The sequence below is a fragment of the Biomphalaria glabrata genome, chromosome 1, assembly GCF_947242115.1.
Source record: "Biomphalaria glabrata chromosome 1, xgBioGlab47.1, whole genome shotgun sequence".
Classification (NCBI taxonomy): domain Eukaryota; kingdom Metazoa; phylum Mollusca; class Gastropoda; family Planorbidae; genus Biomphalaria; species Biomphalaria glabrata.
Window position 1 is genome coordinate 40,643,679 of NC_074711.1, and position 27,027 is coordinate 40,670,705.

Sequence of the window (27,027 nt, forward strand, 5' to 3'; positions counted from 1 at the left end):
GCACGAAAAGGCAGCCATTCTACGTGATATGTTTGCATTGTTTGGCCGGCTAAAGTTATTATTATTGCATTGTTAATATTTATATGTAAACCTGATTTAATATTCGAAACATGTAAAAAAAAAAAAAATTACAAACCTATAGGCAACATAATCTATAGCACTTGCTAGCCTCCCCCCCCCCCCAAACCACGGATAATTGCAATCATTTTGAAGAACTAGAAAAGACCAATTCCCCCATATCGCATATGGCCTTATATCAATTCTATATTCTGTCCTGGTTGAAAGAAAGTCATTCTTTGTACTAAGTAGAAGCAGTAGGAAATGATTAAGGACTTCCACGATTACACTTTCAACAATAGCGACCCATAGTTGGGCTTATATAGTGCCCTGCCCTAACAATATACATAATATAGTGTGTAGGATTTAGTACAGGCAAGGATTTATTGCAATAGTTTATCAAATGCACTGTAAACTATTATAGTATGTAAATGTTTTCATTTTGCTCTTAGCGTAGGGCTTTGTCAATATAGTTTCCTGTACTGTATACAATTATCGCTTTCAGAAGATAAAAAGTATCCATTGCACCAGAGCTTAACGGTAATTAAGATGTAAATGTGACAAGCTGTCATAAAGACGACACAAAAGTAGGCCTAATTGCGGCGTTTTTCTACAAAAGTAAATAGACAATGCTCAGTTAAAGTTGGGACAGTCATGGAAATAACACAATAATCTTTTCCAATGGAGGTACTAGTGCTGAATTTTCATTTTAGGCCTAATTAACCTTTCTTGTTTTGAGTGATTATTGACAAGGGATAGCGCGAACGCAGCCCCCCATAAGCAAAAATTACGCACTCGAGTCACCCACATTTTCCAGAAGTCCAATGGACGAGCCTCAACCTTGGAAGACAACCTTCATTGTTTAAATTTTAAAAAACTTCATCTCTTTCAATTCTCTAAGACGACGAATAGCACTATGTACTTGAGCAGCAGCAGATATTGAATAAACCCAAACGTCGACAGCTTTTGTTTTGGAACATTCGCCCAATTTCCAAATTCCCACAGCCTTGCGTTTCATCGACTCCTTTCCACAGAAGGGACAAGTGTATGTGCTATGCTGGGTGATTTCCATCTTTTTTACTTTTTTTTTTAGAGAGGCACTATAACGAGTACCATCTTGATCAATAAAACCTTCTCGCTTCTCTTAGCAGAACTTTTTGTCGTTGAACGAATCATCAGTGTGCCATTTGTCGTATCAACCATTTGTTATGAACCAGTTGTTGGTGAACAATTTAAGTCTGTGAACCAGTTGTCGGTGAAGAAATTGTCGGGTAAACGATATGTATGTCATGTTCCCTATATAGTGGCGTCACTAGGGAGTGAGGTGGATGTGGGTCGCACCGGGTGACACAAAACAAAGGGGTGACACCCAAGTTGGGAAAATGCACTTTTCCGAAATGCAACTTTTAACAATAAGAACAATTGCCTCGAATGTCTTTCACAGTTCAGTATCAACATGCCCCAACCCTTCTTAAATTAATTATATTTGACCTGCAATCTACATATTGTGAGAAAAATAATGCGTTGTAGACGCCCGAAGAAAGAGTTTATTATTAAAGGTATTATTTTTTCTTCCTTGGGGAAGGGTGACACCCCCAGCATAGGCCTACATGCGATTGTTAATTTGAAACAACTTTTAGTCGTTTAATTCTGTAAGTAGTTGTTATTTGTCCAAACATTTGAGTCTTAAAACACTCTCATTTGACGTGCTTATAATCCTAACTGAATCAATCGTGGCGACTTAATTTATTATAATAGGCCTATAATACCGGGTACTTAAAAAAAAAGGTAGGCCTATACTTGCACATGACACTCTTTTGGTAGGCCTACGTACATGCAGCTCTAGACTACTCGATTTGTTAATGCCACACACTAGCTAAGTTTGTCTTAATTGGAAGAGGGAAGACGCCAACCAACATATTCTTGAACCCGGGTCCACTGGTAGGCCTACTTAACTTACGTAACTAGAGTCGGTGTCACAGGTACGGTAAGCTCGGGGTGTCCCCCCCCCCCCCCCATGAAAAAATAATCTGTCCCTAAACAGCAAATCACTATTATTTATGCATTTTTATTGAATAATAAAACTCTAAGCTAAGTAATTGATGGTTACACCCGAAAAATGGATTTCGATTCTATTATATAGGCCTAATGTCGTTGTTTTTGACATTTTATCAATATAATAGCTATTACATATATTAAAAATGTAGGCCTAACATTATTGAATTTAAAAAAAAACATTGAGTTTTACCTTTTTTAAATTAGAGATTATTTAAGAGTTCCTTATGTAAAAGGTTTTTAATTATATTAGTGTTTCTCAGCTGCTTACGAAAAGGCGATTCAAGCACTGAACAGGTCCACGTCCTGCGAAACATCGTTGAGCAGCAGAAACAGAAAGAAAAATATGGCATCTAGCCACAATGTGTCCAGATTCAGAGAGATGTCTAAAGCAAATCAAGCTGTGTCACAATAATAGATGGCGGAATTCTTCAACATCGAGACGGATATGAGATTAGAGTGTATTTTATCCCCATTTCTCTTTTTGTAGCCACTGACGATGTCAGAAAAATACATTAAACTGGCTGCATTCGGGTTCCCATGGCGTAAACCAAACCGAGTTGGATTTTGCAGAAGACATAGCATTACTTTGAAATACAATTAAATGTACACACGAGAAGACGGATAAAGACGCCCTCAAAGTTATGCACACTGGATGAATTATAATATGTTGCCTACGCTATTACCTCAATCAACATTGGTCCTAAAGATCTTGAACAAATAGAAATCCTATTTAGGCAGTGTTATCACAAGCGATGGAGTTGCATATCATTGTGCTGCAGTCGAATGGGAAAGCAGGAACCGTTTTTCAAAAAGTATGGCCTATCTGAAAAAACACCTACTTAATACAATCATTGTCCCAACGGCCACTTACGCTTCGAGACTGTTGAAAAGAGGCTGAGCAATTTTTACTTTCAAGAGTTGCATTTTGGAAAAGTGCATTTTTCCCATCTGGGTATCATCCCCTGGCCCTGGTGGGTGCCATCCGGTGCGGCCCGCATCCCCTACTGACGCCACTGGGTAGGCCTACTGTGTATTCATATCTCTCTCTCTCTCTCTCTCTCTCTCTCTCACATCTGTTTATATTTTTATATAGATATATAGGTCTGTGAGAGTCTAGTATTTGGCATTTCCGACTCGGCGGTAATAAACAAAAAGGAAAACTAAATTGACCAAGAGCCAAGACCAAGTAAAGATTGGAATCTAAACTAGATTTAGATCTACATCTTTTTTAGATCTAGAGTCTAGTCTAAATCTAGATTCCGCACAGATCTAAACCAGTTTCTTTGCATTAGAGTTCATTAACAGTTACTATAACACCATTAACTCTTGAGCAACGTCTAGATTTTAGAGATCTAGACTGACTAGACTCTTATCATACTCTACTCTTGACTCTTTTATCACTATGACTCCGATCATACTATGAGTCATGACTATGTCAACTAAGACAAGTTATAGTTTTAGTCTACAGTTATATATACAGTCTAAGTGTCAAATTGACTAAGACTAAGTCACTAAGGACCTAATCATGCTAATGTGACTAAACTAAATTAACAGTACTAAATCTAACAGTAAACACTACTAGAATCTAACAGTAACACTGTCACACTCCGTCACTGAGTCCGTGCCTGTCTACTGTACTAGACTACTACTCTACTAGAGACTAGTAGAGTCTACTACTAGTCAAGTACTACACTTACTTGACTTACACTACTACAGTCTCTAGAAGTCTAGAGTGATAAGAGGGGAGAGTGTCTAGTCTTTGTCTAACTCTAGAGTACTCTAGACTTACTCTTAAGTTCATAATATACTATAATAATTATTAATAGTCTCTTAAGTTCATAACTATAGTATAACAATAGTTTATAACTTCTAGTTCTAGATGTCTTAGACTTAGTTAGACTTAGTCATAGTGTTACTGTAAGTCAACATAGACTTAGACTTCTAAAGATTCTAGTCTTAGGCCAGTTAGGCTTAGGTCTTAGGTCTTACTACTCTTAGACGTCTTAGTATAGAATTTACTTTATTTAGGGTAAAATCTATAATCAGTATAGATTATAGATCTATATTTATTGTCGAGATCTAGACTAGGTCTAGAATCTAGATGATAGATCTAGATCTACTACAGCTAGACTTAAGTTTAAGTTAGAGTCTTAGACTAATCATAAGGCTAATCTACTAATCTAGTCTGTAGAGCCTAGCTAGGTATATGAATATTAATATGTTGTCTAGGAGTGTATGTAGATCTAGATATAGTAGTATCATCTAGAATATAATATAATTATAATAATATATATTAGTTCTCTCTATATATATTTATTTATATACTACTATAATCTAGATATACAATGTACATTTTCAATAAAAGCATAAAAAGTATATATACCTGTATAAATTTAAACCAAATAAAATATATTATATATATAACATTTTATTTACTCAGATATGATTATTGACACTTCATCAAAATGACTTCAAATAAAACTGTTTTTAAAGGGTAAGTAGACTATTGAGGCAAAGTTAAAGACATGTGTAAGTGTAAGACTATATATATAGTAATATGTGGCTTATGTAAAAACAATTGAAGTTTCAATGGCAGAAGAGGACCAAAGACATTAGGCTTAGCAAGGTTGCCACAGAATAATTTCAAACATTATCATATTGTCATTCAGTTTTGTTTTGTTTTGTACAGATTTACTTTTAAAAAGCCTGGTTCTTGCCTCAGTTCTCTACCTCCTCCTGCCAACCAAAATAATGTCCTTTCAAACAATGCATCAGTGTTGGCAAAGACAGAAAGTAGCCTGGTATACAAATTTGAGCCTGGTTCTCGCCTGAGTTCTCCTCCAGCAAACCAAAATAATGTCCTTTCAAACAATGCACCAATGTTGACAAAAACAGATAGTAGCCAGGTAAACAGATTTGTATTCACTTTGAAGAGTCAGCATCTACTTTAGTTATGATAGTTCTTTTTTTTAAATTTAGTTTGCATAACATAAGGTTAAATTAATACAAAATGTAGAATGGTTAGAATGTATGAAATCTATTCCAATCTGAAAAAAAAAAATATAATTATATATAAATGCGGCCTAAACTTTATGAGATATGAAGCAATCAGTATCAATGAAAGAACTATCACCAATTCATTTTTCACATTTACATATATTTAAATTTCCATAAAACTATAGTAAAAGAACTAGGTGATCAGTTTTAAGCAAAAAGAAAAAAAGTAAGGGGTTTGTAAATTTTTTTACTTCTTTACAGATCTGTTTATTTGATATATATATATTCTATGAATAAAATATTTAGAAGTTTACATAAACCTGATCTGCATTTTAATTTGTAACTGGCAGTAAAACAGATGACCAACTTCCCTAGAAGTACAACACTAAGCTTATACTTCATTCTCTTCATATAAGACAATGGTTTTTAATTAGTGATAGTGAGGTTTGCCAGATGTACTTAAACAACCAGGGCATTGAATAAGCTAAATTGCTTGTTTCTTAGCAAAAAGACTTTTTTTTTTAGTCAAAAGTCAAATATATATGCAGTTGTTAGTTATATCACATTAACCAAGTATCTTGAGAAAGCATGCTCAGTGGGTTCTGGTCCAATGGAGGGAGGAGGAATCTGTTCAAAAGTTTCCGAGCTGTCTTTAGGTGTTCAGCAAACACAACTCAGCTGGAGTCAGAATTTCAGCCCTCTTGATAGGTTGCCAAATTTTGTGTGTGTTTGCTCAAGGCACCGCACTGGAAAAAGAAAGAGAAGATATTGATGATCATATAAGGGGTCGGAGGTGCTGTGGCTGAGCGGTAAAGCGCTTGGCTTCCACTTTGGGGACAGTGGTTCGAATCCTGGTGAAGACTGGGATTTTTAATTTCGGGATTGTCGGTTGCTTCTGGGTCCACCCAGTTCTAATGGGTACCTGACATTAGTTGGGGAAAAGTAAAGGCTGCCATTCTGCTGGCCACATGACACACTTGTTAACCGTAGGCCACATAAACAGATGACCTTTACATCATATGCCCTATAGACCACAAGGTCTGATAGGGAATCTTTACTTTTTTTAATATATATATATATATATATATATATATAAGGGGTACATCACAGATTGGGCTGATTCTTAGCAGACCCAAGAATTGGAAGCATTAACAATTGTGTCCCAATGACCCTCCATCTAGTTTACATGATAAAGAAATACTTAGAAACATTATTTAATTTTATTTTGTTTCTCAGAAGTTACTGGTCATGCAAAACAAGCAAAAAGCAATTGCAGCAGTTTTTCCTCAGAGGTATTTCAGTTAGCTAACACTAGCTGGTCTTAAGTCTTAGTCTTAAGGATTTAACATTCTGTCTAAAAGAGATAAATGCATGCTGAATTGGGAGAATGAAACTGTTAAATAGAATCAGTTTTTATAAACTTAATGTCATTTGAAAATTTCAGATCAGTGCAGAAGATACCAACAGCCAAGAGTCCACCAACTCCTCAAATACATTGTTTTGATGTGCCTTCAGAACTGTTTAACGATGATGACGACTTCATGCAGGAATTTAGCTCTCAAAGTTAGTCCTTTTCTTATATACTTTTTTTTTTTTGCAAAGCTTATAACAATTCACTCTGTCTGTCTGGTAAAAAGTTTGTAGACATTATTTCTCCCTCATCCAATCTCGGAGCAAGCTGATATTTGGAAAATTATCTCTTTTACCTAACAAAACAAGAATCAATTAAAAAAATTAACGAATTAGTTAATTAACTATTGGTAATTAATCATTTTGTTTGGTATCGACCAAGAGAAAGAAATAGTACTTGACTGATGTAGTATAAGAGGAGTTAGTTCCCTTTAAACTATGGGTTGCTGCTTTAAAGTTTGAAACTAACAATAGATAACTATTAAAACCTTCTATTTTCATAAGCTCTTCCTTGGCACAGTGGTTAGCATGGTGGCTTGAGGAGGCTTGACTTGAATTCAAATTCAGGTTGTTCAGCTTTTTTTATATATATATAAATGCATTTAAAAGGCCATCATGGTAACATTTACTCAGATACCCCCTTCTTTCTCCCCCAACCTTTTCCCCAACTGGTTCAGACAAATGATAGGATCATAGTGTATTGAGAAGCTAAAAGCATGAAATTGCGCTAAACAAAAACAATCAGTAAAAATATTTCTAACCTCACAGATTTATTATTGTTAGTCTATATATATTACAAATTAATTACAAGACTGATCCATTGATACAAATACCTATAATAACCTTTGTTTGTTTTTTTTAAAAAGTATTTCTTTTTTCTTTTTCTTTTTTTTGTTAAAATTCTGAACTGTGTATGTAAGACTTTTGTCAACCAGTTCTTTTTATTCCTGTGTCCAATACCATCTTCCATTCTTGCAGTTCTTTATTGATTCAAAAACTATCAGTTTGTGCTAGTTAGTTTATGAGTCAAATTAAGCTACGTCTATTTTCTCATGTCTCAAAAACATGTTTTTGCTAATAGATTTTAAAAATATTAATGCCGCTCAGTAAAATAACTTTGATTATATTCATGATGATTCATATATGATTGTTGTCTTAATGTAAGAATGTTTTCACTTACTAGCTGTGTTGTTTTTTTCTACAGAAATGCCTGTCAAACCAACAAGGAAAAGTCTGCCACTTAACAGCAATGTAAGTTTGTAATTAATGTGTCTACCATCATATTAAAAATATTAACATTTTTTTTGCAATTTAAATTTTACCCCAATTTTTTTTTTGCAATTGATATAACTTTTAACATAGTTAAGTTTTTTAGTAAACTAGAGAGAAAAAGTACGAAATTTATAAATAGAAACTGAATCTTATTCAGTTATTCTTATTCAGTTCCTTCCCACTCTAAATTTTAGACCTCTCATATTCTAGTCAAAGGGAGATAGCTCAGCAAGAACTATTACTTGGTTTACAAAAGATAATTCAAATGCAATATATGATTACTTTATATAAAAGTCTTTAAAATGTTTATTTTTACATATAAATCTTTAATGTTCACATATGCAAAAGTGCTTGACCTACAATTTTCAAAATCAGCTTGGTCTAGGACCAAAGTTTGATTTTAGAATAATTCATACTCATGTCTAGATCTAGACTAAATTACTGCTTTTATTTTCATCATTAAGATTTCCTATTATTTCAAGATAAGCATCTCATTTTGGATCATTTAGATCAGGGGTGGGCAAATTACGGCCCGCGGGCCACATGCGGCCCGCCGAAGTGTTTTATGCGGCCCGCGGACACCCAAAGAAATCAGGTGTACCCACACATTACACATATAAAAATGCAAATGTATTAAAAATAAATAATTGTTAATATCTATAGAAATTAGTGAAACTTTTGATTCTTATCACTTACAATGAGGAGGCTAAAGAAACATTTTCTCTAAACGTCATTCTAAAACGTTTAAAGTAAATGAAGATTATTTTAAATGGCAATATTTCGAAAAATTCAGTCAAAGACACAAGCCCAGGCCAGTGTTTATTCATTGCTATGAAGAACTATGTCGAAAGTGTCGGGTTGGCTTGTACAAAATGGCAAGGTTAACAAGTGATGGAGACCGTGCTTTGATGGAGAAAAACAGGCTTCGTAATAAAATAAAGAGCGCTGTTAATTTATATTTTTTAATTTTTTATTTGGGCCACCAAATTCACTTCACCTAGGGCCTCCAGTTATCTAAGACTGGCAGTTCCGAAAAGTACTTGAAGATAGGAAACAAAACATTCCGATGTTCGGTAACACAGTATTATCCTCTGTCCTAGCATTAGAGGAATATGGAATATCAAGAAAAAAATTGCTAGGTTCATTGACTGACTTTGTTACTAATAGTTCTAATTAAGAGTTGAAGAAAGACATCATGTTTATCATCGGAAACATATCAGTTTATTGTTTGTGCATGAAATGTATCTGCATCTTATATATCTTTTCAAACAAAGCTATTCAATTTCTTGAGGCCAGCAAGTGAAATCAGGCTTTATCACCTTTATCTGAAAGGTGAAACTATTTCTAGTGAAATGGTTGAAAAAGTACAAGGCATATTTGGATTTGAAAGCAAATTTTAAGATGTCAGCAACTTGAAACCAGTTTTCAATACCCTCAGTTCACCATTTAATGCAGAAGCTGACTCATCTCCAGTGTAGATGGCTGTACATTCGCACTTAAACTTAGCTGCTAAACGTTTACGTTGTATGTGCAGTACAGTTGGTGTGAACAAACTTTAAATTTTTTTTTTATGTTTGAGAATTAAGTTTTAGAACAGGTCGATGCTTTTTTACTGTAATTTGACAGCCAACTAGTAAGCTGTAGTTACATGGTTCCGGAACATTATGCACGAGATTAAACAGTTATTTACTTCATATCAAGTACAACTATACATTTGTTGTGAAATGTGATGTAAACAGGGGATAGTAAAACTTAAACAAATCATTCGTAAAATTAGTTCAAGAAATGGGTAACTCTTGTTATAATTCCTCAATTGGGAGTGTAACATATAAATATATATGCTGCCCCCCAGTCCCTAAATTTTGTTTAATGCGGCCCTCGGCAGAAAAAGGTTGCCCACCCCTGATTTAGATCCTTAAATAATGAATACAACCCAATGCTATGATTTAGAGATATTGCTGAAATTGAAAGCTGATCGCAAAACTAAATTTTAAAAAATCACTTTTTTGTTTAAAATTAAATTTGTGCTAAGCTCCTTTGGCATCTCCTAGTAACCTATCTAGGGAGATTTTAATTTCACTGGCTATTAATATGTAACAGTGTAGCAGTTTGTAGACCAAGTGCTAAGCAGCCATTATGGGATTGAATAGATAGCAAGTACTAAGCAGCCATTATGGGATTGAATAGATAACACTGTATTTAGACACTATTAGATGTTATTGAATGGGTTAATCAGTTTTATTTGTAAATAAATTTTATTTTTTTTTTTGGTTTCTAGGATTCAAAAAGTGACAATAATACCAGCTCATATGTCCAATCAATAACAGAGGCAGCTCATCCAGAGGTACCTATGAGTTAATAGCTAAATAATTTATCTATGACAATCTTTTTTTTTTTAGACTCAGGTGTCATTTTCACTATTTTATCCTCAATTATTTATTTGTATAATGTAGATAGAGTCAATGGAAGAAGAGTTTCAGCCTAAAGTCAAGCGACATAAAAGAAGTATTGTTATTAGCAGTGATGAAGAAGAAGATACAATACCAGTTGGTGAGTTGTTCAATTTATGGCGATTAAAAAAAACGCCAAAGATGTGAATGTAAGATTTATTTTGTCCCTACCTCTCCCTTACTTTTATTTTTTAATACAATATACATTCCAGAATTACTGAGTAATGTAATAAAGAAATGTAATACATATTTATGTGTGCATTCCTTACTTTAAAATGAACAAATTATATCCCCGCAGACAATAGTGCATGTTCACAAAAGGATAGCTCTTCTGGTCTGATAGACATTTGCCAGCATCCATTACTTCAGAATGTCAAAGTTGGCAATGTAAGTGGTAGTTCTTTAAAATTTGTTGCACAATTCTCTGTTTTTACATTTCCAATTGTCTTGAGATTTGTTAAAATAACACTTAAAATTTTATTTTAATTTTATGATAACTTTGGTTATGTTTTGAACTTTTGAAAAAATTTGGTTGTTCCAGCTGTCAAGCTGCTTACTTTTCTTGGCTATAGGATTTTTTTGTAAAGTTGTCCACATTCCATTATTTGATAAAGCACTTCAGTAATTTTACTTAAATACTTTTTTTTTTTAAGTCACTTGGACGCTTAAGATTTAAAAGAAAAAATGTAAAGAAAAATAACTGGAGAATTTGTAATCTTTGTTTAGGCTATGTATTCCTGCTTTTCTACTTACTTTATTCCAGGCCAGTTCTCGTGATGTTCCTCTTCTGAAAGACATTCTCCTCCTTGTTCAAGATGAAGTTTGTGAAATTGTTTGTCAGATCAAGACTGTGGATTTAATGAATCTTGTTACAACAAATATTGAAAGACTTCAAAAACTTTTGCTCTTAAGGTGAAGAAGCTTTAACAATAATACATTTTATCGAGCGAAAATTTTATTTTAGAACTAGATAGCATGATATAAAAATGATTACATTTCAACAGAAAAGCAATTATTAACATTGAAGATATTTGAACTAGCAAAATATGCTGACTACATCCTTCAAAGTTGCTTAATCGTAACATTTTCAAGATTCCCAAAACACCACTTTAGAAAACAAACTGCCTGATCTGCAAACTCAATTACAGGGCTGGTTGTCTGAACTCTCCAACTTCCTAATGATAACATTAGCTAGCTAGAAAACAATCAAAACACATTAGCTCCTATTGGGGTGGAATGCTTTGTTTATGGTTAACTCCTAATGCAATACAGATTGGCCAAACCTACATCATGCACTCCTTTGTGTTGAAGAGAGAGGAGCCCCCACTTTGTGAGCCCTATGACTCTCTAATCACTGTGGAACATATCCTCATTGATTGCCTCAGATACCAGGATATTAGGGGGAAATTTTTTAAAGCACACAACTTAAAAAAACTGTTCAATAGTATCAACCCTGGGAAGGTACTGGGCTTTGTCCAGGAGGTGGGGTTGTCTACGAAGATTTGATTTGTGAAATTGTGAACTTATAATATTTACAAAAGATTTTTACTAATTTTCACTATTTTTACTATTTTAACTGTGAATAGACCTTGTTTTTAATAACCAACTAAATAAAATTTATCTCTTGTGGTAAGAAGGGAGAGTAACCTTTTAGGGATTATGGGCACGATACTGCCTAAAGTGTGCATGTTCTGAAGTTATTGAAAGTACATATATATTTTTTTTACACTGGACTTACTGAAATTTTTTTTCAGTTTTATGTTTTGTTTTTTTTTCTTTTTGTAAAAGAAAAAATAAATGAAATTCCAAAAAATAATACATAATTTTTTAAAAAATTTTATTGAAAAAATATAAAACACATAAAAGGTAAGGTCTGATATGCCTGCTCCTGTTTTAGTTACCATGTTACTTCCCTTATCAGTTTTAATTCTGAATGTAAGTTGCAAACGTGAACAAAATGAAAGATGACATATCACTTAATGCTTCTCTTTTAACCTGCTGACTTCATTTTTGTAAACGTTTCCCCCAATGATATGACATATGAGAGAAATAAGGCTACAGAAATAAACTTTACCAAAGAATGACAAATGATAAACACTAGACCAATTGATTAGTTTTTGCCCATTCTTAAAAAAAAAAAAAAAGAAAAAAAATCATTTTAATAGTGACAAGATTAGACACACACACTTCACACTTTTGTTTATGTTGAGTTAAGAGAAGAAACTTCCACAATGTAACAGCTGTTAAATGTCAAATAATTTTTTCAGTGTGATTCTATCCCACTCCAAAAATTGATGCAATATTATCAATTTTTAAGTCATAACATTTTTTAATGCGCACAACTAACAATATTTTTGTTTATTTGCCAGAAAGCAGATCAAGGACATTGGTGTGATTGATGTTCAGAAGCCATTGAAAGAAGTCAATAAGAAGAGTTCTAATGGTTTACACAGCATTTCTGAAGGGAGCCCGATTGCCACTGGAAGCAGTTCAGCCATCAGTAGCAGAAGCTCTGTGAAAAAGACTCCCATCTCTTCTGTCTCACTCGCCAAACAGTCTACACCATGTGGTGACAGTTTCTTTGACAGTCCTACAAATTTGATACTGCCTCAAAGAAGTAACAATCTCAACTGTGATAGAAACAAAATGATTCCGGAAACCGAGAGAAGGCTTAGTCTGAATAGGAGTAATGAAAGTGTGGGAAATGATTCAAGTTTTTTCCAGCATACTTTCAGCACCCCTTTAACCCATAACTCAAACGCTAAAGTGGGCAAGCCACTTAGCTCTCAGGCACAAATCCAAAATGCCATGTTTAACACACCAACTACACAGCCTGATTCCAGTCATAACAATTCACATTCTTTCGTTGAGGAAGAAGAATTTCACAGAGACTTTGACGATGAATTAGAAGTCGCTCTGGCCCATGATGATTTCAGTGATGAAGATATGATTTCATCAAGTTTTATTTCTACACCTGTAAAATCTAAACATGCTCTAAGGGAACATAAAAATATATCAGTTGCCAATTCTTCAGTCAACAAAATTAAAAATTCAGAATCTCAGGATGAAACAAATTTAGAAGGTGATAATCTATTTTATCGTCTACATATAGTCATTAATTTTTTGGTCATTTTTCAAAATTACTTCTGACTTCGCATAATTATATTTGAAAAGCCCTCATTTTACAGAATGAAATACAATATTATTTTGTAAATAACTATAAGATTTCTAATAAAATGTTATATCCCAAAAAAGAAATTTTAGGATTATCAATCACATAATTATCTGATGTGCTCATTTTTAACTAAGATTTTCGACTCTATGTTGATTAGTGAAGATAAATCACAAGTACAATTAGCCTGTTCACATATAATAGCTATGTTTATGTCTTCTAAACCAGATTATACAGCTGTGTTTGGTTCCAATGACCGTGATGATGGAGCCACTCCTGAATTTGTCGGAATGAACTTTGACCACAGTTCAACTTTATTCACTTTATTTCGTCAAGTGTTTGGTCTGAAAGAGTTTCGGCACAATCAACTGCAGGCTATCAATGCAGCTCTTTTAGGACATGATTGTTTTATTCTCATGCCAACAGGTAACCTCACGTCAAAGTGATGTATTTACATTTTATAGTGTAATATTATTGATGTAATTAATTTAATGATGCTGGCAAAATGTAGGCTTGATAATTTATACTTATAAAATGTGGCTAAAAAGCCCAACTAATTTTAAGTTTTATTTTTGAAAATAAATACTATTTTTAGCTTTAAACTGAAGATTAAACAGGCTTTATTTTTATACCTTGTGGTCCTATTACAGGTGATGTAAATTTTATGCTGACAGTTTCTTAGGTTAATGGCTTTCATGAATGTTAGGTATTAAAAGCTGGAGGATTACAAAATATATTAGCCTCCATTTGGTTTTCAAATTGAAACTTTGATCAAGGAACCAATCAATGTCTCACTTTTTTACAATACCTCTATTCAACTTGTAACTTCATGGAACCTTGACGTAGATCTTGAAAATGGCTTTAATGGTTTTCCTATAAAATTTTGACAGTTGGTGTATATAGTTGTGAAAAGAATTACTAGCCTGTTGGCCACACTGGGAAAACTCTGGTTTCACCATTATAATTTTTAAAGTAAAAAAAAAAAAGAAAAATTCAAATTTGGCTAGAGAACAAGAAAATATTTATCTTGAACTGACTATATGTATTTCCGCATTCATTGAAGAGTTTAATAAATTCATGTTCAGGAAAACTTTGCACATTCTCTGCTAAATCTAGATCTTTATAAAGGTATATCATTGGAATATTATAAAGTCTAGTAGATACATTTGCTTAACCAGGATTCTTTCTCAGTGGGAGGGGGGAATGGGGCAGGTTAGGGTAAAAAATGTTCCATTGTTTTTTAATATAACTTTCATTAGTTATGAAGAGAAAAACAATGGCTCTATAAGTTGTATAAAGGAGATATTGTCATTTTAAACATAAGTATTTTTAATGTTTTTCTTGTTACCATGTCTAATTTAAAGACTAATTTTTTCATGATTTAATTATATGCATTTATATTTTGTTTTAAGGATTTTTTTGTACACTATATTAGTTTTAAAGAAGAGTTGAGATATATATTTTCTCCTTCTTTTATTAAAAAAAAAAATTGCTTGCATATACAGGTGGTGGTAAAAGTTTGTGTTATCAGCTTCCAGCAGTAGTGACCAGTGGAGTATCAATTATTATTTCCCCTCTGAAAGCTCTCATTCAAGATCAGACACAGAGACTTTTGTCATTAGATGTGAGTGCATTCATCTGGAATCATCAAATGAACATAATCTTTCTTAAAACTATTCAAAACTACTTTGACATAATTTCAATAAAATTGCTTCCATTTTCAGTCAAATAATCTTTTTAAAAAGATGGTGTTTTTTTTCTCCCCCCAAAAAATGCTGAGGAGACTTACATTTAAAATATTACATAGTCTTATGGGTCATATCTTTAATGGTTATTTAAATAGATAAAACATATTGCAGCTATTTCATATTTTTCTTCCAGATACCAGCTGCTTTCTTATCAGGGGATATTGATACAGGTCAGAATCAGTCTGTTTATAATGGACTTTATCAGAGAAATCCAGCCTATAAATTATTGTATGTCACCCCAGAAAAAGTGAGTATTTCAAATCAAAATCACTATCAAAACTTTATATTAAATTTTTTCTTACAAACCAAAATCATTAATTTGTATTTATTTTCTTTTAAGCTTGCAGCCAGTGAAAAACTATTGAATTGTCTTGATAATTTATATAAACGTCAACTCCTAAACCGTTTTGTGATTGATGAAGCCCATTGTGTTAGCCAGGTAAGATATGTTATACAGTTACTTTATGTGTTCTTAACTAAATCATTAGGTTGATTTTTTTGTTAATTTAGTGTAATTCTGTTCATATTTAAATTTTGTTACATTAATTACCATTTACTTTTTTTTAAAAATTCAAGTGGGGACACGACTTCAGACCAGACTACAAAAAGCTAAATGCTGTGCGAGTTCGATTTCCTGGAGTTCCTATGATGGCTCTCACAGCTACTGCCACCCCTCGGGTCAGGAAAGACATAATTCACCAGCTAGGCATGTCCAATCCTAAATGGTAATATTTGATTTTTTTTTTTTAGATTAATTCATGGGATTGTTGGATTGTGTATATTGAAGCTAATGTATTGAAATATTTGTAATCATTTAGGGTTAGGGATAGGTATATAGATATAGATATACAAGTATATTGAAGCTAATGTATTGAAATATTTGTAATCATGCAGGTTTATGCAGAGTTTTAACAGACCTAATCTAAAGTACAGTGTTTACAGTAAGAAGCCATCAAATGCTACAGCTGATGTTATTGAAATGGTCAAAACTAGATTTGTAAAAGAAAGTGGCATTGTGTATTGTTTATCACGGTAAGCTGGCAGCATAATATTATATTAGTCCTTTCAGCATGTCAATCCATTCATGATCTTAACTTAAAAAAAAAAATTCTTATATATATATATATATATATATATATATATATATATATATATATATATATCTCACGTAAAATAATTTGTTTTGTTTTAAATGTAATAAATATCTTCCAAACACTTCGACAGTAAACAGAATGCAACTCTTTGTTTATTCTTACTTCTCACTCTGTTTTGATGACAGGCTTCTAGAATATTCTTGTCTATTTAATGCATTTCAAGCAGAATTATTTTTAAATGAAACAGGAAAGAATGTGATGATTTGGCAGCAGAAATGAAGAAGGCAGGTTTGCAAGCTGAGCCATACCATGCTGGTCTAGATGACAACCAGAGAGCCAGAGTCCAAGAGAGGTGGCTAAATGACGACAAATGCAAAGTAAGTGTCTACACTAATGTTTGAAGAACGTATTGGAATAAAAAAAAAAGAATCTTTTAAATTTTATATGAATCTATTAAATACATTTTTATATATAATTTTTCCATGTAATGCAATATTTTATGCCATTTAATTATTTTAATAAGAAAATAATGTTATGAAGTTGGATTAATTTGAATGAATGGAAATGTTTAGCTTTATTGATACATTTTAAAATAATAATTTCAAAAGAAGTAAATATTTTTTTTTAAAGATCATGTGTGCAACCATAGCCTTTGGCATGGGGATTGACAAAGCAGATGTCAGATTTGTTATTCATTACTCACTTCCAAAATCTGTGGAGGGCTATTACCAAGAAGCAGGAAGGGCTGGTCGAGATGGTATTCTTTCTCACTGCATTTTGTTCTACAACTATCAAGATGTCAAGAGACTACGGCGACTGATAGAAAGTAAGGAGATATTATTTTAAAAATTTCTTTGGTATTTTTGTGAAGTTTAGTGCACTCTTGTTCTACCTCTATTGTGGTCAGAAAGAAAGTTTTTGTGCTGCCTTGAGGCCTCCAGCAAAATAACTCAGCTTGAGTAAGGATTCAAATTCAGGCTTCCTTGATAGGTTGCCTAATTGGTTACATCCCACTTAGCATTACATCCCACAATGTTACTCAAAAGATGCATTTGAAGCTAGATATTTACTTTCAATAATGAGATGTTATTAACTTTATGTGTCATGACTCCCATCATATTATCATAAGGCTCTATTCTTATACAATTCACTGCAGTTAAGCAACTCATTTAAAGTAACACAGGAATTAAAATGGAATTGGAACCAATTTACTAAATAAATCTGTAGTTAAAAAATATGTTGTTTTTTTTTTCTTCTAGCTGATCAAAATGCAAATTTTGAGTCCAAGCGAGTCCATAACGACAACTTGTTCCGAATGGTTAGCTATTGTGAAAATGTCACAGACTGTCGCAGATGTCAAATTCTACAGTATTTTGGTGAGTGTAGCTTTGACCGGAATATGTGTGCCAAATTCAGAGGTTCTGTTTGTGACAACTGTGAGGCTAAGGTAAGAATTAATATTTTCTTTTATACTTTGCACAATCCAATTTCTTTTTATTTTTTAATTTTATTCATTATCTTCAGACAGTTAATAAAAAGAACAAATTAACTCTTCATGTGATATTTATACTTATACTTTACAAGCTTCATTAGGGTTGAACCTTTTATGTTAGATTTGCTGGAATATCTTTGGTTTCTCACTTTTAATTAAATTCATACAATTCATTTCTTTTCCCTAAGCTTAATCTGATAATTTACAAATAAGAAAAAACAACTAATAAATTGTACACTTTCTCAGGATGCATTTAGCTTGCGGGATGTAACTGCAGACGCTAAAGAAGTAGTGAAATGTGTGAAAGAATTAAACAGCAGCGGTCGGGCTAACTACACTCTCATTCATATTGTTGAGGTATTTAAAGGTGAGAAACAGGAAAGGGGTAATAAGATACCCATTTAAAAAATAAAACAAAAAAACTTTCAATCATAATCCTTCATTTTTTTTAAAACATCAAAAAAAAAAAAAAATTTTTTTTAATGTTTTATTTACATTATTTTTTTGGGGGTGGATGATTTTTTTACATTTTCAGTTTATGTTCTTTTTTTTTTTTTTTTTTTTAAATTTATAGTTGGTTTCACTTTACTCAGATCAGCATAAATATTTTATCACTTTTCATTGTGTTTATATATTTTCTCCACATGATTTTTGTGAATAGGTTCAAATAATACCAAAATTCAGAATTTGGGCCACTCAAAATTAGCACTACATGGCCGTGGTAAAGATTGGGCCCGAAGTGATGTGGAGAGGTTTTGTCGGAAGCTAGTTATAGAGGGCGTCTTAAAGGAAGATTTGCAAATCACTGCACTTGATCATGCAGTGTGTTATGTCAAACTTGGTCCGAGAGCTATTGACCTAATGCAAAATCGTTTAAAAGTATGTTTTTTTTTTTTTTTTTCTTAGCTAAAAATTAAAAACAACTAAATAGATCATTTTTAAATGCTAAGGTTATATTTTTTCTCTTTTTTTGCATTTCCAGATTTTGTTTTTCATGCATGTAATTTAGCTGACAGTAGCATCTCTTACATATTTTTCTTACACTTAGTGGCCAAGAGGTAAAGCATTTGGGTACAAAACCAATGGGTCACAAGTTTGAATCCTGGTGAAGACTGGGATCTAAAACTTATGAATTTTTAGTACATTAGTTGGGAAAAGTAAATGCAGTTGGTCTTTGTGCTGCTCACAAGACACCCTCATTGAAACACATAAGCCTACCATCATCTTCCTCATAAATTGTAAGGTCTGAAAGGGGAACTTTAATTTAATTTTATACTTTCTAGGCATACTTCCAACTTGTTATTCACTCATATATGCATACAATTGTCTACCCTGATTAAAAGTGCTTTCAAGCTCTCCTAAGCAGTCTGATACGTATCATCAAAGAGAAGTGTACCAGCTAATACATTTATTGTTATCCTTTGTAATTTAAAGTACAGTAGTTCTTTATTCTTGTAGCTTTGTTCATTTCATACGAAAATGTCAATGAAATAAATATGGGCCTTAAAAAAAACATTTCTAGGTTGAGTTACCTATTCAAGGTAATCGCAAACGCAGTGATGTAGCTAAAGTAGGATCTGAACCTAAAAACAGTAGAGAAAAACTTGAAATGGAATGTCTTTCAGAACTCAGGACAAAGGCAAAAGAAATAGGTGAGTGTTTTTTTTTCTGCTAGTTTTACTAGTTCATATCTGCCAAGTTGACATAACAAATTTTTTCATTTGTATCCTGTAACATTATTTAGTTATTTTTATCTTGTACTCAATTTTGAATTTGACCCATATTGCAGCTGCTGAAAACAATGTGAAAAACTATGCACTGATCTTTCCTGAGAGTGCTTTGAAGCAACTTGCTCAGAGCACACCCATCACCAGAGAGGAAATGATTGAACAAATTGATCACTTCAATGCCACTATCATTGATAAATATCAGGCTCACAGACTGCTGGATATAACCTTGAAATTCAGCTTGCAACTCTCAGGTGAGGACAAATTATTGGAACTTAAGGAAGTCTTATCCCCCCCCCCCCTCTCACTTTTGGTTTTGTCAGCAGTAATCTTTGACTATAAGCGTTTCTCCACTGCCTCCTAATTATCTTATCACATGATATTCCCTCTCCTCCCAACTTGACAGATTTTTAGTTTTCTGTTCAAAATATTCTCCAAAATGAGTTTGATCATATTAACATACTTATAGCACTCCATGAGGACACCAACAGTCAAGATGGTCATGATCAAGAGTGGGCGTCTCATTACTTTGAGGAAAGTTCCAACAAAAGTTTAAGATCCAGAAAGGGAAAAGGGGCTGCAAAAAATGGCAAAAAGTTTTGGACAAAGGGGAAAGTTGTCAAGGTGAGAAAGTCTTTATATAGGTTTTGTATATAATTTCATTTCTAAATCAAAATACCTTTTAAAAAAACAGTAATTAAACTAATTAGTCAATTTTCTTATAAACTTTGTAATAATGTATATACTTTATTGATACTTTATTGAATGTGTTTTAATGATGGCAGAAATGAGCTATTGGGAAACTTTATCAGTGATTAAAATTTTTCAAGACAAATCAAATACATTGCCTATATTGGTCATAAACTGGTGATGCTTTAATCTTTGTCCATGTTTAAATCATGGTTGAGACCAAGATTTTTCTTGGTTTATATAAAGGTTATGGTTGAGACCAAGATTTTTCTTGGTTTATATAAAGGTTATGGTTGAGACCAAGATTTTTCTTTGATTTTTTTTTTATAATGCACCAGAATCAACTCCATTTAAATAATTTACATATATGCCATCTGTTTGTTGTAATAATGGTGTCATTTATTCTGGCACTGGTACTTTACATTTCATGACCATTGATCTAAAATGAAACTTGGTAATGATTTACAGAAATTCAAAGCTAAAAACAACAAAGCCACAAAAGGAAAGCAAGTGCAGAAAAAGAAAGTTGCTGTGTAAGTTTGTTTTTTTCCCATTTTAATAATAAGGCTTGTCTTCTATTCTGAAGATTAATGAGGAATACAGTATTTCTGGTGGCTATTCAGCCCCAGCTGCTACCTACACATTTTGCCACATTCAGCGCAGGCAATAACCATTGTCTGCTGGTGAGGCAATAACCATTGTCTGCTGGTGAGGCAATAACCATTGTCTGCTGGTGAGGCAGTAACGATTGTCTGCTGGTGAGGCAATAACCATTGTCTGCTGGTGAGGCAATAACCATTGTCTGCTGGTGAGGCAGTAACGATTGTCTGCTGGTGAGGCAGTAACCATTGTCTGCTGGTGAGGCAGTAATGATTGTCTGCTGGTGAGGCAGTAACCATTGTCTGCTGGTGAGGCAGTAACGATTGTCTGCTGGTGAGGCAGTAACCATTGTCTGCTGGTGAGGCAGTAACCATTGTCTGCTGGTGAGGCAGTAACCATTGTCTGCTGGTGAGGCAGTAACCATTGTCTGCTGGTGAGGCAATAACCGTTGTCCGCTGGTGAGGCAGTAACCATTGTCTGCTTGTGGTCGATTAGATTTTCTTTTCTTTGTGTACATCTTTCCTCAGATTTTCTTTTGGTCTCAAATGTGTATCCTGCGGCCTTTGTAAGTGACCTCTAGCTGTCTCATTCTGAAGCTGCCTACAACCAGGTGCTCTCTCTTATGTCAGTTAAAGCACATTAGCACCTAGGCTGGTCTTTAAAGTGTTTCTGTGGGGCACCTCTGTGTGATGATACAGGCCGAGGATTTTATTAATAAGTTGATGAATTCATATGCCTACAACATATGAGTTACGCGCTCTTGGCAAGATGGCTGCTCCCTGTTTACTGTTATAAGAGATGAGTTAAATTTTTCGTTTTGTTGTATTAAAATCAAACCAAATTCATTAAAAAAGCTATTTAACTAATAAACTAATATCTTTAAATTATATATTTAACTTAATTCAGCTTTTTTTTCATACTAATTAATTCAAATTAACAACTCTTAGCTTAGCCCTTAGGACTACATCTAGAAATCTAGACCTAGTCAAGTCAGTCTAGAGTCTAGTTTTAGTGTTAGACTTAGACTTTAATTAAGGCTTTAGATCTACTAATCATCTACTAATACTACTAATAATAACTAATAGTAATATTCTATATAGTTAATTATACACGTAAATATATTGATCTAGAATTAGATCTAGTCTAGGTCCATATTTTGAATTTAATAAACCATTTCATTTGATTTAATTGTCATTGTAAATTAGCTTTCAATTTAGATTTAGACATAAATTAGGCATTGTAAACCTTAAACTAGATTTAGACTAGACCCCTTTAAAAACTAAAATCAACAAGTCATCATGAAATTGCTCTGGCTATTTATCCTAATAATTACTAAATACATACTAGCTGAACACAGAACCAGATCTACCTTAGTCAACACTAAACTTAAAAAAGAAACAACAGTCATAATCAATCATCACACTTTAGATCAAAGCAACTTAAAAAATAACCTAACATACACATCCATAACACTAAAGAAGATTACCCATCACAAATGGAAGTTCTCAATCAGACACAGCAGAAATAAATACCTATCACTGTTAATATTAATAGCAGGAGATGTAGAGTCAAATCCAGGGCCTAGATCTAAAGATAGATGCAACATCTGCAAAAAAGTATGCACCATGAAACATAAAGCCATTCAATGTGACACCTGCGATGAATGGTACCATGCATCATGTCTCCATATGAATACACCTGTGTATTATGCCTTAGGCAACAAAGATGCATCATGGCACTGTGTACCGTGTGGGTTACCTCAGTTTACATCAGGACTGTTTGATTCCTTTGATGCAGACACTTCTAACCTATACAACATCCTAAACACCATCCCAAACCAAACCCACCAACCACTAGCCAGATCCACTCCTGTTAAACCTAAATCTACTAAAATTAATACAACAGCCTCACTAAACAAACCTACTAAAGAAGTAACACCAAAATACCTTAAAACCTTAGTAATAAATTTTCAAAGCATTAGGAACAAAACAGCAGACTTAGAAATTTTATTAGAATGTGAGAAACCAGACATAATTGCAGGCACAGAAACTTGGCTACATCCTGAAATTTATAATGCAGAAATTTTCAATAGTAATTATGAAATTTTTAGAAAAGATAGGGCTGATAATCATGGAGGAGTTCTTTTAGCAATAAAAAACACTCTTATAGCAGAAGAAATTACCTTACCTAACTCAAAAAATATAGAATCAACATTTTGTAAAATTAATACCACCTCAACATCCCTAATAATAGGCAGCATTTACAGACCACCAAATTCTAGTTTAGAATACATGCAGGAACTATGTAATCAGATTACGACACTTAAAGAGACAAATAAAAATGCAGTTTTTTGGATTATGGGTGATTTCAACCTACCTGATATAAATTGGAAAACACTAACCATAGATAAACACCAAAACCTTAAGGACATAAATGAGCTTTTCATAGAAACTTTACACAACCTAAGTTTAGATCAAATCATTAAAAAGCCAACTAGATTAAACAACACATTAGATCTCTTCTTAACCAACAGACCTGGATTAGTAGTTGATTATGATATTATCCCTGGTCTATCAGACCATGAGATCATAAAAATACACAGTCAGATAAAAGCAGTAGCAAATACAAAACCCAAAAGAAAAATCTTACTCTGGAATAAATGTAACCTAACACAACTACACCAAGCTGCATTAAACTTTCAACAAACATTCTTATTAGAAAAAGACATTAACCAACCAGTCGATGACCTCTGGAATTTCATTAAAAACCATCTTAAAAGCATTATAGAAAATCAAATACCAACTAAATACACATCAAACAAAATAAATAAATGCTGGTTTAATAATAGACTAAAGAAGCTTTGTAAACAGAAGGAAAACCTATATAGAAAATTTAAAGAAACTAATGCAGAAAGAGTTTACAAAAAGTATATAAAAATTAAACACTTAACCCAAAAAGTAAGCAGACAGCTGCAGAGTGAATACATAAACAATGTAATATCTAAAGACAACAACAAAAACCTATGGTCATACATTAAGTCTAAGAAAATGGAAACAACAGGCGTAGCGCCATTAAAAGATGAACATAACATAATACATAATGATAATGAAACTAAAGCAAACATTCTAAACAAATACTTTGCATCAGCATTCTCAGCCCCAGGAGACAAAGACATATTACTGAATTTGAACCAAGTAGACAACATAGAAGATATAGTAGTACAAGAAAATGGAATTCAAAAACTATTAGCCAACACCAAACCAAATAAAGCTTCTGGACCTGATGGTATTCCAGCTAGATTACTCAAAGAACTAAGTAATGAGCTAGCCCCAGTGTTCAAAATACTCTTTCAGGCTTCACTTAACCAGGGCAGAGTACCAAAGGACTGGAAAGAAGCTAATGTCACCCCCCTATTTAAAAAAGGAGAAAAATCTGACCCAGGAAACTACAGACCAGTATCACTTACCAGCATCACATGTAAAATCCTAGAACACATAATATGTAGCAACATCATAAACCACTTAGACAAACATAATGTCCTCACACCATACCAACATGGCTTTAGGAAATATAGATCATGTGAAACACAACTAATAGGACTAATTGATGATTTTTCAAAAGGTTTAGATAATAGTGAACAAATAGATGCTATCTTACTAGATTTTTCTAAGGCTTTTGACAAAGTTCACCACCATAGTTTGCTTAAAAAATTAAAATATTTCGGCATTAATGGTCCACTGCATCAGTGGATTAAAGACTTTCTGATAGGGAGAGAACAAACTGTAATAATAAATGGCTCTAAATCAACACCGATAACAGTAAACTCAGGTGTACCTCAAGGAACAGTCTTGGGTCCACTACTATTTTTAATTTACATAAATGATTTACCAAATTGCATTAGTTCAGGAACAAAAGTCAGATTATTTGCAGACGATTGCATAATATATAGAACAATAAAAACAACACAAGACACAGATATTTTACAAAGAGAATTAGATGAATTACAGAAATGGGAATCAAATTGGAGCATGTCTTTCCACCCAGAAAAATGTCAGTTGTTAAGAGTAACAAAAAAACTAAAACAAATTAATTCCACTTATCTTATTCATGGCAAACCAGTAACACAGACTAAAAACGCAAAATACCTAGGTGTTATAATAAATGAAAAACTGTCATGGAATCCACATATTGATGAAACTACAAAAAAATCAAACAAAGCATTAGGATTTATTAAAAGAAATTTCTATAAATCAAATAAGAACATAAAACTAAAATGTTATTTAACCTTGGTTAGGCCAATAATAGAATATGCATCCTCTGTTTGGGACACCTCAACTCAAGAAAACATTAAGAAACTAGAACAGACACAAAATAGAGCAGTGAGATTCATAACAAATGAATATTCACATTTGACTAGAGTAACACCTTTAGTAAAATCACTAAATTTAGAAAGCCTTCAGGACAGAAGGCTCAAAAGTAAAGTAGCAATCATACATAAAACACTGAACCATAATCTTCAAATACAAAAACAAAATTTAATAAAATACTCTGAAAGACACAAAGATAAAGGCACATTTCCTCGTCCCATATGCTAGGACAAATTTGTACAAATACTCCTTCTTCCCTAGTGCTATTAGAGCATGGAATGGGTTGCCTGAGCTAGCCAGGAAAACCAGTGACTTGGCAGAATTTAAGTCATTGGTTAATATGCATGACTAAATGCATGACGCGTAGGACGTAATCATCTTCTTTTTTGAAGTAACGTCTGTATTATATAAGATAAGATAAGATATGAAATGAAGAAAGAAACATCTCTCTGTATTTTCTTAAAACTTCTTTAATAATACTTCTTCAACTTTCACATCAAATTAACTTCTCAATTCAATAACAACTTGACTTGATACTTCATAAATAAAACTTAGATGATACATGAAACTTCACTTAGTATAACTTCAACTAATAAAACTTTAACTAATGGACCCGCTAATATCACAAAACTTATTACTAATCGAGGACTGAGCGAGGACAATCGCTCTACAAGAACTACTACTATGCGAGGACCATCGCTCTACAAGAACTACTACTATGCGAGGACCATCACTCTACAAGAACTACTACTATGCGAGGACCCCGTCTAACTGACTTTCCCTTAATTTATACCTTTCTTAATCGTACATTCCAGAATCATGGAACCTTCTCAGATAATTATTTTAGTAACTTTGACCTAGAAGCTATTTTTTCCCTTAACATCTTTCTTTGATTGGATACCTAAAATTAACTTGTTTACGCTGGACACTTGCACTGGTTTGACTTCGAGCTTCTAGAAACTGGTCGAAATAGGTTACAGACTCGACTCGTGACACTCTGTTATGTCAACCACCTTTCAGCTCACCAAAAAATACTGCTTTTGGCATATTCGTCCCCCCATTTTAATAACACTAGTAATATTTATTTATTTTAAGCAAAATTGTTTATTTATCTAAGCATGATATTCAATGTTCTGATTACAGTTGCAAACACGTTTACATTAGTAAGCAGCATTTCACAAAGAAACTACACAAAGAAAAGCCCAATGTAAAACTGCATCTCCTGTTTTTCTTATCATTAGTGTTTAATAAAACAGGAAAAATGGTTAACTTAGATGATTGGTTTAGCATTAGAAAGACTGCAGATTATTCCCCCTATCTTATCCTAATGACCACATAATTTGTTGCACAATTTATGTTAAGAAAAAAGAACTGACAGCTGTACTTTTTTGTTTTTACCTGTATCTATTCTGGTGAATTCCTCCATTATGATTAAATTGTGATGTGTGTAGGAAAAGGGTAGACAATTTGTTTGAAAATGAGAGCAGCTCTTGGAACTATGGAGATATGTTAGGAATATAAAGGCTATTCAAAACCACTTACAAAATATACAAAAAAAAACAATTCAAATAATCTCTTCCTTGGTTTGTTCAGGTCATCACTGGGTCAATTTCAGTATAAGAAAGATTCCAGTGGTCCAGCCTTCAACTCCAACCAGTCGTCTGTCTCTCTAGCAGCAGCCAAACACCAGGGAGTGACCAAGTCCACATTAGGGTTGATGCCAGACCCAAGATCCAGACCATTCTTATCTTCTCTACCCAGGACTTCATTTTGAAATTGCAATGTCAATTGAACATTTATTTTATTTTTACATGTTTGTATTATAATAAAGTTGAATAACTATTTGAAATTCTTGTCAATAAAAAATAAAGAATGTAATTTTTCATTTCTTGT

The 27,027-nt window shown here is 33.0% G+C and overlaps 1 protein-coding gene across 3 annotated transcripts; it reads left to right on the forward strand.

Moving 5' to 3' along the window:
- The first annotated feature begins 589 nt into the window (after nt 1–589).
- LOC106051076 (recQ-like DNA helicase BLM) lies at nt 590–27,017 on the forward strand. Of its 3 annotated transcripts, none has more exons than XM_056036707.1 (27): nt 590–1,328; nt 4,556–4,609; nt 4,805–5,021; nt 6,349–6,404; nt 6,557–6,675; nt 7,727–7,773; nt 10,073–10,138; nt 10,248–10,344; nt 10,543–10,631; nt 11,008–11,156; nt 12,614–13,326; nt 13,645–13,842; nt 14,922–15,040; nt 15,298–15,411; nt 15,505–15,603; nt 15,741–15,889; nt 16,059–16,196; nt 16,506–16,635; nt 16,889–17,084; nt 17,518–17,705; nt 17,997–18,117; nt 18,412–18,629; nt 19,273–19,402; nt 19,540–19,731; nt 19,947–20,101; nt 20,636–20,700; nt 26,728–27,017. In XM_056036707.1, exons 2-27 carry the CDS (start codon nt 4,581–4,583, stop codon nt 26,906–26,908), a joined length of 3,975 nt encoding a protein of 1,324 aa, XP_055892682.1. In that variant the 5' UTR covers nt 590–1,328; nt 4,556–4,580; the 3' UTR covers nt 26,909–27,017. The 3 variants fall into 3 exon arrangements, with proteins under 3 accessions (XP_055892682.1, XP_055892673.1, XP_055892664.1); XM_056036698.1 differs by lacking the exon at nt 590–1,328 and adding an exon at nt 3,254–3,301; XM_056036689.1 differs by lacking the exon at nt 590–1,328 and adding an exon at nt 3,326–3,419.
- The last annotated feature ends 10 nt before the right edge of the window (nt 27,018–27,027 follow it).

What these genes read in the sequence shown, in the direction of transcription:
- LOC106051076 (XM_056036707.1), top strand. Translation starts at nt 4,581, where the DNA reads ATGACTTCAAATAAAACTGTTTTTAAAGG. An exon ending in GTCTGCCACTTAACAGCAAT is followed by an intron (nt 7,774 to 10,072) that starts GTAAGTTTGTAA and finishes TTTGGTTTCTAG; the next exon opens with GATTCAAAAAGTGACAATAA. An exon ending in CAAAGGGGAAAGTTGTCAAG is followed by an intron (nt 20,102 to 20,635) that starts GTGAGAAAGTCT and finishes AATGATTTACAG; the next exon opens with AAATTCAAAGCTAAAAACAA.